Source organism: Lipotes vexillifer, unplaced genomic scaffold (genome assembly GCF_000442215.2).
Source record: "Lipotes vexillifer unplaced genomic scaffold, Lipotes_vexillifer_v1.1 scaffold250, whole genome shotgun sequence".
NCBI classification, from domain to species: domain Eukaryota; kingdom Metazoa; phylum Chordata; class Mammalia; order Artiodactyla; family Lipotidae; genus Lipotes; species Lipotes vexillifer.
The window spans coordinates 2,144,102-2,155,713 of record NW_006785198.1 but is presented as its reverse complement, the minus strand read 5'-3'; the positions used below and the strand labels follow the sequence as shown (position 1 = coordinate 2,155,713).

At 40.1% G+C, this 11,612-nt stretch overlaps 1 protein-coding gene across 1 annotated transcript in view; it reads right to left on the bottom strand.

Moving 5' to 3' along the window:
- The window catches only part of CLCA2 (chloride channel accessory 2), a 39,537-nt gene extending 30,027 nt beyond the window's left edge, over positions 1–9,510 (bottom strand). Inside the window, exons 1-5 of the mRNA XM_007457242.1 lie at positions 9,219–9,510; positions 8,201–8,338; positions 4,963–5,113; positions 2,011–2,119; positions 845–1,004 (exon numbers count right to left, since the gene is read on the bottom strand). Coding sequence (XP_007457304.1) covers positions 845–1,004; positions 2,011–2,119; positions 4,963–5,113; positions 8,201–8,338; positions 9,219–9,404 — 744 coding nt within the window. The 5' untranslated portion in view covers positions 9,405–9,510. The remainder of the gene's footprint in view (positions 1–844; positions 1,005–2,010; positions 2,120–4,962; positions 5,114–8,200; positions 8,339–9,218) is intronic.
- Positions 9,511–11,612: the final 2,102 nt, after the last annotated feature.

The window sequence follows — 11,612 nt, the reverse complement described above, 5'->3', positions numbered from 1 at the left end:
GGGAAAGAGAATTAGGGAATTTCATTAAAATAAGAGTGGTTTACTACCTTAAATAAAGAAATATAACCATACATTACATCCCTGTCATTAACCCGGTATAATTTCCTGTGGAAGGATATAGGAGCACCACCATACGAGCAATTTATTTTGAAGACTCCAGGTTTCCCCTTGTTAAAGCATCTTCCCTGGAGAGCAAATAATCACTTTTCTAAAGGAAACAATTTTTACTGATCAGCTTGGACTGTCGAGGGGGGGCGCTGAGTTTTCTTCTTTTTAATCTGTAAAGTAAAAACTAGATGAACTCTAAGGTTCCTCAAGCTCTAAAACATAGTGAATCTTTTTACTTTTTTTTTTTTTTGACTACATCGGGTCTTAGTTGTGGCAGGCGGGATCTTTCATTGCGGCGCACGGTCTTCTCTTTCTCTAGTTGTGGCATGCAGGTTTTCTCTCTCTAGTTATGGTGCGGGCTCCAGAGCACATGGGCTCTGTAGTTTGCAGCACATGGGCTCTCTAGTTGAGGCACGCGGGCTCAGTAGTCGTGGCACGCAGGCTTATTGCGGTGGCTTCTCTTGTTGCGGAGCACAGGCTCTAGGAGTGTGGGCTTCAGTAGTTGTGGCGCATGGGCTTAGTTGCCCCTCGGCAACTAAGGATCTCAGTTCCCCGACCAGGGATTGAACCCTCCTCTCCTGCATTGGAAGGTGGATTCTTTACCACTGGACCACCAGGGAAGTCCCAAATGTAGTGAATCTTAATTGTCTTTTTGTTTAAATACTTAAAACCTATCAGTCTATCTTGGGAAAAGATGGAATCTTGTAAGAGTTTGTTATTCTAAGGCCATACTTACAGAAGATAAACTTTGCATGAACATTATCGATGCCGTTGCATTTTGGGTGCTATTGTATATAAACATGCATCCTTCTTTGAAAATCTTGCTAATAATACAGTTTTCTTGGGGGCAAGGGCCTCTTTCACACAAGAAAATGCCTGTGATGTCAGATGAACACCTAAAATAGGAAGAGACATTGGGTCTGTTTTAGAAATGCTTATGTTTCTTTCTTATTGGCTCATAAAATAATTTGTTTCTAGGATCGTAGATTGCTAGATACACAGAAGACATTTTAAAAACTATTAAGAAAGGTCATTAATTTACAAATGCACTCCACTTGATTTTAAAGCATTTGATTTTGATGAGAGGCTCTGTATTGCCAAGGGCTTTACCAGCTAAACAGGGTCAAAGCAAAAGTCACCGAGAAATCAACATGAACTTTTGGAGGCCCGAGGAAGGGCATGAGTGGTGGTATCCTGAATCAGGGCTCCTTTGAGTTCATTGCCATTGGACATCAGAGGAAGAAGAGAATGAACATCTAATGATGATATTTAAAAGGATTCCTTCCTATATAAGCAGTCTCAAATGCTGTCAATGGGATAAAAAAAACCATCTAAATTTTGGGAGAAGAATCAGTCAATATCTACCAAAATTACAGCTAAAATTACCCTATGACCTGGTAATTCTTGGAAGCTATTCAATAGATATACAGATCTGCCTGCATATAATGGAAATAACTTATTTATAGCATTATGACTTGTAGTAATAACAAAATATGGTGAACAACTCATTTGTTCAACAATAAGGGACTGGTTGAAAAATTACGGTATATCCACACAATGGAAGACTATGCAATTAAAAGAAAGAAGAATGAGGAAAAATATATATTCATATTTATTTGAATTTTCCTGAAGAAACACAGAAAAAATAAATGAGAAACTAATAAAAATGGTGATCTAGAGGGGATGAAAGGGAACAGGGTGAAGAGAGTGGTGGGAGTATGCTATATAAGAGTATAACTTTTTATATTGTTTTGGCATTTGACCACATAAATACTTACCAATTTTCTAAAAAATCCAATAAAACTGAAAATTGTCAGTTAAGTTTTGTGGCCATTATAAACTCTATTTTAGAGTAAAAAAAAAAAAAACAGTGAATTTTAAACATGCAAGAAAAACACTAACCTTGTTACTTTAATTTGATTTTGCCCATTTATGTAGAAAGGTTTCTCATTGTTATATTCATCAAACACACCCCAACGGAGGTGAGCCCATTCGTGAACAAACACTCTGCCTGTGGAAGAGAGAGTTTTTGTTTTGAGTTCCTAAAATTTCAGCAATAGACCTTGCTAATCAGTGAATACGTAACATCGCCTGACTATATATACTCATTCCGAAGGGTTGACGTGCAATTCTTCCTTCCACTTTCCTCTTCCCCACACCGTTCCCATCTCCTTCTGCTTTACCCCCACCATCATAAAAGAGGCAGTGTGAAAATATGTTTAGTCCTGGAAGTGCAAACCAGTGATTTACCTGTTGCATATCTGTTTGAAATTAGTGAGGAGTCTCACATTCTCTCATTTCCCTAAGGAAGCTGCCTAAGGGTTTCTATTTAACTTTATACATGCCTATAAGTTCAGGATTCTGGGAAAGGAAAAGAAGCATATGGACTGAATGTGTATGTTCCCCCCAGAATTCATATGTTGAAATCCTGACCCACAATGTGAAGGTGTTAGGAGGTGAGGCCTTTGGGAGTGATTATTAGATCATGAGGGTGGGGCCTTCATAAATGGGATGAGTGCCCTTATAAAAAGACCCCCGAGAGTTTCCTTCTTTCTGTCATGTGAGGACACAGTGAGAAGATGGCTGTCTATGAACCAGGAAGTGGGCCTTCACAGACACCAATTCGGCTGGTGCCTTGATCTTGGACTTCCAGTCCCCAGAACTGTGAGAAAGTTCTGTTGTGCATAAGCCTCCCAGTGTATGATATTTTGTTATAGTAACCCAAATGGACTAAGACATCAAACCAGCAAATAAAGCTTTCCTATTCTTCAGTTTGTGTTATCCAGGCATGCCTGCCACTTTTTCTCCTGTAGATAATTCTCCTGTCTACAGCAATGACTGAAACCCTGGGGCCACGGAGGGAAGAAGGAGCAAAAAGTATCATAGAACCTCCTCACCAGCTTGGGTGGTCCTTTCTCTTTCATTTTATTCCTGGTTCTCTATGGGGTTTTTTTGCAGTCCGCGAGCCTTGCGGAGTACAGGCTCTGGACGCGCAAGCTCAGCGGCCATGGCTCACGTGCCCAGCTGCTCCACGGCATGTGGGATCTTCGCGGACCGGGGGCACGAACCCGCGTCCCCTGCATCGTCAGGCAGACTCTCAACCACTGCACCAGCAGGGAAGCCCTGATTCTCCATGTTTATCTTCAACTCTTAGCTCATGAAAATCCTCATTGTCAGCATCAAATCCTTTATAAGTTTATCTCTACCTCTCTAAATCTTGTATTTTCTTCAATGTTCAGCTAAAAACTGACTTCTCCCCAGTAGAAATTTTCCAGATTAACTCCCCTCCCCAAGTACACTTTTCTTTCTGAATTCTTTTAAGATCTGGGAACCCAGGAAATGTTTGCTGAGTTGGCTCAGGCTGTGGCATATTATGCAATTTTTGGACCTAGGAACATAGGAAGGGAGGGGAACAGTCTAAGCTGAAAGTGCTAAGGAAAAGTTTCTGCCTACTCATGGAATTTAGAAGTGCTGGTGAAGTCATATATTTGTGCAGAGATTATCAGCACCTCAGAGTTACCAGGAAAAAAAGCCATTTTAATCAAGTTTTATAAAGTGTTTTATAAAGCATGTTTTATAGAGTGTGTGGCTCCACTTCCCGCTAGTTATTCAGAGGATAATAAAATCTATTTAGATTTAAATGGGGGTAAAAGTGAAAACATCATTTGAAAGGCACTGTTGTACGTTAAAATCAAAAACAAAAAATTAAGAATTGGATAGTTAGCCCTTGACCTACTCATTTTTTCTCAAAACAGTTTCTTTCTCAGATCTCATCCACTAAATGCCAGTCTCCAAACCTATGATGCTGGCTTCACTGTCAAACTCTAGTCATCCTTCTTCCGCCACAGGCTGGGTCTTTCCACCAGCACAGTCCACTTTCCTCACAATCACTTGCCTAAATCCAGACTTGTGGATTTCCCCATTAAACTGTTCCCTTCTATTTCTGCCCCAAACCTGGTGTGTTCCTTAATGCTGCCCACACACACACTCCTTGACTTTCACTCTGAAGCAGTTCTGACCTCTGTGTCATACTTTTTCCGCTCTGGAATATCTCTCATTACTTAGAGTTGTTAGGATTAAATAAGATAACATTTGAAAAGCAAACAGCACAGCACTTGGCACATAGAAAATTCTCTTGTTCTTGTTACTCTCTTTCTTGTCCTTCCCATCTCACTGCCTTCAAATCTTACTCAAGTCTCATGGCCTCATACCTGGACTTCTAGTTATTCTCCTGATATCCAGTTTCTCCCTCATTGATCTGAGGGAGTCAGATTATCCTCACAGCCAGATTCAGCTTCTGAAAACCCTGCTTGGATGGTTTCACTCCTATGTTTATAAACCTTAAGTTGTGACTTGCTAATTTGGGCATTTGAGGCTCTCCATCACCTACCCCATGTGCATTTCAGCATTTTCTCCCACTATTCACTTCCCACAGTTTTTCTGCACCATCAGTGGGGTCTACTGTGCCCATCTCTCAAATATGCCCTGGATTCTTCTGCTGCCACGGTTTTATTCATACTTTTCCCACTCTTCTCTCCCTTCTTTCCATCTATCAAAATTATATTCAACCTTAAGATCCTCTTCTTTGTGAGGCCTTTTCTGACCACCTTTAGCTCAAAATGCTCTCGCTCTTCACTGAATTCTTATAGCATGCCCTGTCTGGGCCACTAATCTGGTGCTTAACCCTTTCTGACTCACTTTGTCCCTCATCTTTTCATGGGCACGTGGCCTATCTCCTCATCCCAATGGTAAGTCCTTGGCAGGTTTCAGGTCCTCTGAGTCCCTTTTAGCATTAAGCACAGAATACTGTAAATAGTGCTGTCCATTGTCTATTTCTTGATTGGTCAAACTTACCTCGTGATCCATAGACAGCTGTTAAGTCATCATTTAGTAGAAAGTCAGGTGTGAAATGAATGTATTTTCCCTCTTTTCCACACCCTCTGTATTGCAAGGTATATGGATCATCTCCATGTGCCCCATACCAGTCAGTCACTATGACATTTGCCTAAATTAAAAGAAATGCCTTGTAATACTCCACATCTCGACTGTAATGTTGGTGACATAAATATCTACATTTGTTAAAACACTTTGAAGTGTACATTTAAGATATGTGTCCATTTTTCTGTATGGATTGTATTCCAATTTTAAAACAGATTAAAAAAATAAATGCCTTTAGATGGAGTTTAAAATGCATTCACAACTAAATATCAACAAAACTATCTGTCACTTTCAAAAGCGTATGTATTTTAAAAGCTTATCAAATTTCCATGGAGCTTCATTACCTTCATTTGACCTTCCCATTTTCCAGATTAAAATTTTCTCAAAAGTCAACACTGTAAATTTCTGACATTATAAATCACGATAAAAAGTAATTAAAAAGTTTGAAGAAATGTTAAGAGCATTTACACATCATTCAGAGCTGTACTGTAAAATGTTATAGCCTTTTGTGAACAATTTTCTGTGGGTTCTTTCATCAGTGCAAGACAATAGGATATGTTTCTTTTAAGCCTTGTCCTTTTATTCCCATAACCAATCAGATCAGCAAAACAATTATTCTATTGAAGTTATATTTCATACTGTACCCTTACCATTTCAATTACTATTTATAAAACACAATATTTTAAGTCAGAAGCTAAAGTAAATATCTATTCAAATAACCATCTAGAGAACACAGTTTTATATACAACATTGTTCCTTTTATTTTGAGGAATAAAGATAATATGTTGTCTCAAGACTTGCCCTTAGAAGTTAAGTATGTTGTTAATTTTTTTTTAAGTTCATTATGGAACAATAGATCTAATATGATCTTACAAATATATATATAATGATCACTATATGTACTACATGTGTACTGGTGTGTGTGTGGGGGGGTGTACACACCGCTGAGGAATAGTGGAAGGTAATATTTTCTTTTTATTGTCCATATTTCTACGTTGTCTTTTTGCAACAAGCATGAATTATTTTTATAATAATTAGCATTTTTTTTAGAAAGATAAGAATTCAAGCCAAGGACTTTGCAAGGCAACACCTGTGAAAAGGGCTACAGGCATCATGCCCTTGAATAGTCTTCACTTGGACAAAACCTCATTTCTATGTCTGGAATGTTGTCCTGAAACAAATAGGAAAGAGTACACTGCATGGGATAGAATACTCAGGCTGTTTGGGGTTATATACTACCTTACAGACCATAGTAATACAGCTTTTATGTACTTTTTTCCTACCCCTCCCCCCTCCCCTGCATCCCACCTACATTAGACTGTAGAGTCACAAGGAGAGGAACTATCTTACTTTTCCTTGTGTCCTCTGCCATGCCTAGCATGGTTCCTGTATGTAATGATCATTTGCTAAGTGTTTGCTTGATTAACATTATGAGGTTAAAAGAGTTGGTATCTAGCAGATATATGAACAGCCTTCAGTGACTCTTTCCTTTAATCTTTCTGTTCAGTCTTTTGTTTTTGTTTTTGTTTTTGTTTCTTTTGCGGTACACAGGCCTCTCACTGTTGTGGCCTCTCCCGTTGCGGAGCACAGGCTCCAGACACGCAGGCTCAGCGGCCATGGCTCACAGGCCCAGCCGCTACGCAGCATGTGGGATCTTCCCGGACCGGGGCACGAACCTGTGTCCCCTGCATTGGCAGGCAGACTCTCAACCACTGCGCCACCAGGGAAGCCCTGTTCAGTCATTTTTGCTTTAGTTATTTATTTCTCTCTTCTCCATTAGGATGAGGAGTAGCACCTGGTTTTGGTGTTGGTTATCTCCAAGACTTTTTGTCCCACTAAAGGCCAGATTGCTTAATGACAACTATGTAAGGTGGCTGGAGACAGTATAGCTTAGAGCAAAGAGCATAGGTTTTGGAATCAAACAGGCATGAATTCAAATTGCTCTTTAATTTACCAGCTGTTTGACTTGGGATAAAATCCTTACCATATTTGAGCCTCCGTTTCCTAATTTGCAATAACAGCAACTAATTTTAGGTGTCTGAGAATTAAGCAATATATACAGAATGCCTAGCATTTAGTTGAAGTTTAATAAACAATAGATCTGTTCCCAGTTTATCCCAGGTCGTCTATCGCTCCTATCTCCATGCCCAAGCATCAAATGCTTTCACCTGGTCATAAATCAGATAGTTTTAAGGACCCCTTTAACTTCTTCAGGACACTGGGGTGCCTTTGGGATTGCTATATCATTCAATAACTTCAAAGGAGATCTAAGAATTAAAACAATCTTAGGAAAATTCATACCAAGTGACACAAATAAGGAAAAGGGGAAACTACCACAGTCTCAGCCCTTCTATTCGAGCTGTAATTACAGATCTTGAACCCACTCCATTGCTGAAGCCCTGAGCTATATTCTCAATGCCTCTGCTCCTGCCCTTTCTGGTAGCTGCTAGGACTCTTGATCACGGTAATTTCAAACAGTCATTTGCCAAATTTATTTAACATTTATTTATAGCATGCATACCAGTATGTGCCAGACATTATCATGGATGCTTAATTATAATCTACAGCTTATGAGAGTCCTTTGAAGGTTCTTTTTTTGGTTGGAAAAAAAAAAGGTAGCCATGCCTCTCTTCCCTGCTTTCTGCCTTGCTTCTTATCAACATACTCCTCAAAAACAGTGTCCTGGACTTGGGCTAATGTGAAATTCTGCTAATTTGCACTCTTGCAGGACAAGAAAGTCATATTTTTATATGCATGGGTGGCTTAGGTTTCTGTCTGTACATGTATGTTTACTGTCTCTGACAGGGTGGGAAATGAGGATAGTCATAACTGAAATTATTCCCTTTACAGCTCATACTCAGTAGAATAAAACTAGCTCTTGGTCCTTAACCAAAAATTTCCGAAAGGACTCTGTAAGTTACATAGTAAAGAGATCTTCTGAGAGGCCGCTTGGGCAATGGCATTTTGCTTATTTTTTACTCCATAATTTTCACTCATTTATTACATTTCCATACATTTTGTGCATAACAATCTTTTCAATAATATTGTTTGTGTATTAATATTAATTTGTTTTTGTCTAAGTTCTCACTTTTAAAGTTTGAACACATTATATTTTTTTCTTGAGTTAAGCACATTTAATGAAATCTTGAATTACCTTTTCATATGATTCTTGTTTTACTTTGCTGTAATTATTAGCTTTCCATGTAGCAGGTATTAAAATCTTTATATTTCTGAAAAACACTCTTCTCTTGGTAGCATTGAATAGGTAATAAGAAGCTTCAGTTATCATTTCCTGTAACCAAATAAAAGAAAAGCTTATTTTATCACTTGTAAATTCTTAATGTTTTGGTTTTCTGGTTATACTTGAAGAAGCAGTAATAAAAATAATGAAGGTATTTTGAAGGAGCCCATTTCTTTTAGAGACAGTATTAGATTTTTGGGAAAACCGAGGAGCAAAATAAATAAACTTCAAATGGTTATCTGGAAGAGATTTTAGGACACCAATTGTGCGTCTGGGTTTGCCTATATCATTTTCCAAATTTTGTGAAAGACTTTTAAGCTTTTACAGAACAAATCCTTTTCACGTCACGCCTTTCCAAGACCACACCTTATGACAATACTGATTTCACTAAAGCAATACCAAAGGGAGACTCAAGTAATGGAGCTATGGGCCTGCCTTACCATATCAAGGTGAAAATAGTCAACTGCTTTACAGAACATTCAGGTGAAAAGAAAGAATGTTGCTCTTTGGCACTCCATTCAAACTCTCACTCTTTCTGTCTGAGAATTCCCATCCTCAGGATGGAATCCAACAACATAATTTTAATAGGCACAATCATGCTTATTCATCAGTCAAACATCTGGTCTTTGTTGCCACAATGGATTATTTTTTAAGTTGCTACCCCAAAAACAGCCATGTAGTTAAACACAAAAGCTAAAATTAGTAGTAACCAACAACAACAAATAAAAGAGGGCTAGATCAACAGTCTGTGAGCTGAGACTACACAGAATTAGGTGAACGAACTGGCTTGGCTGTTAATTATAATTTTTGTTGCTATTTTTGAGAAACATCGCTTACCTTACTGCTCAAATACAAACCAGGCAACTCCTTAAAGAAGGCTACAGGTCTGCTTGAATAGGATAATGGTTTTGACTTCATACTTGCCACTCACCTTAATGTTTGGGATGAGGTTCTGATCCTCGGATACCTGAGGATTGATTGCAACAAGTAATCCATTATACCCATTTTCTTGAAGCTGCACTCCAGCTCCCAGGAATAGGAGTTCCGGACCTAGGACCACCAGGAGAGTCACAAACTTCAGGCTGTAAACAGGACCTGCACTGTCCCCGTGGGTCATGTTGCAGAAAACCGTCTGCTTTACTCACACTGGTCCTGCTGGGCACATTGTGCCAAGTTGTCAATGGCGGAGCAGGTAGTTTCTTCCTGAACTTGGAAGGGCTTAGAGCTTGTGATGAAGGAGGTGCCTTCTGTGCAAAATCTGGGGTGGATCTTTCGGAGACCTGTCTCTACAAGTCTTTTTTCTCTGGGCGATGCCACACTTGCATGTTCTGTGGCTGAACTTCCTCCTGAATCATGGTTTGGCAAGAAATCTTCCACCCCTTACTCATTTTATGTCTTCTCAAATGGAAATAAGACAAAAGGAGCTTAAAAGAGGGAAGCCTGGCTGGCTGGGCTGAAAATCAGAGAATCTGGGTTTTTCCATCCACTTGCAGTAGAAGCATAGAAATCTAGAAATCCTTGACAACCTCCTCCATCATTCAGAGCAATTCCTTCCCTACTGCACTCGTCATTTTTTGTTTGATGTAAGATTCCTTTGTCTGCTTATTTTGAAGATTTGGAAATCCATCCTGCAGCCCTGTCCCTGGGGCCTTGCATCAGGTAGTCTGGGAGAGCTCTCAGCTGATGGCTGGTGGGGGGAAGGTATCAGATATCCCCCAGAGAGGGCCAAGTGCCAGGAACTTGGATGCCTGTGCAGGCCACAGAGGCCTTTCCTCCTGTCCTTGCTGCCTTTTCTCTCTTGATCAAGGAAAAGGATGAATTTCTCTTTCAGCACCTCTCTCCTGAGAGCAAGGCTATGCCTCCATCAATCTTCCACTTCCGGGCTTCCCTGGTGGTGCAGGGCCTGCCAGTGCAGGGGACACGGGTTCGATCCCTAGTCTGGGAAGATCCCACATGCTGCGGAGCAGCTAAGTCCATGCGCCACAACTACTAAGCCTGCACTCTAGAGCCCATGAGCCACAACTACTGAAGCCCATGTGCCTAGAGTCCGTGCTCCACAACAAGAGAAGCCACTGCAATGAGAAACCTGTGCACCGAAAAGAAGAGTAGCCTCCGCTTGCCACAACTAGAGAAAGCCCGCATGTAGCAACGAAGACCCAATGCAGCCAAAGATTAAAAAAAAAAACAAACACTTCAATTTCTGCAGTAACTATCACAGGATCTGGAATATAGCAGGCCTCACAAATATTTTATGAGTGACTAATAATATTACCCAATAATTATATAATGCTTTAGAGCTTACAAATGAACCCACCTAAATGTCAATTCCCAGATACAGGTACAATTTTTTTATTTCTATTGTTCAATGAAGACACTGAGTCTCAGAAAGCTTATGAAAATTAGCCAGTGGGGAAAGGTGCTAACTTTTATTGTGTTTTATCCTTCCTATCTTATGGGTGAAAAAACTAAGGCTCAGAAAATCTAAGTAACTTGTTCAAGGCTGTGTGAGTATTGCCATAGGGCTAGAATGAAACCAACTGATTCCAAGTTCCATTGTTTTTCAATGTATCATGTCTCTCATGTTCTCAAGAAACTAGAAATGAAATGTTGAGGGATATTGAAGGGAATTTTTCTCTTTCTGTCCTTCTGTTTGGAACCTTTTCTCCCACTGCTTCTCACCTGTTTTCCTTCAAATTCCTGTTCTGTCCTGGAAGCCTGAGCTGAGCTCCCTACCTAGCTCAAATCCCCTCTTTCATGCTTTCGGTGCATCAGATACCTCTCCTTTGAAGCATGATCATGCCTACAATGTCACATTCATGTTGTGTAATTGGTTGTCTCCTTTACGCTGAAGGGCTTATGTGAAAAGGACCCTGTCTGTTTTTATCACTACCTCCTCAGCACCTAGATCAGTAAACACTCAATAAATATTTGTTGAATGAATGAATGAACAGAATCAGAGAAGTAAATTAAAGCAGATTACGAAGTGTGAAAATGATCTCCCCAACTTTGAAAGTATCAGTTCTAGAAGGTATCGCTTCTGCTCTGGAGCAGTTTCCCTCTTGATCCCTCTTGAAGGAAGTTGCTTGGGTTTTGGTTGTTCCCCTAGGGGTGTTGGAGAATAGAATATCGCTGGTCACCACGTGACTGCCAGAGTTGGCTCATGCTACAGCTCAGAGGTCAACTTAGCTGTCTTGTCTTCTCGGGCTGATTCCCAGCTGTGGGTTTTTTCCCCTTGCTCACGCTGTGTCTACAGAGTGGAAGCTCCAAGGCGTGGCAACTCCAAAGGCTTTGCCTGGAACTGTGACTCATTGGACAGAACAATGCA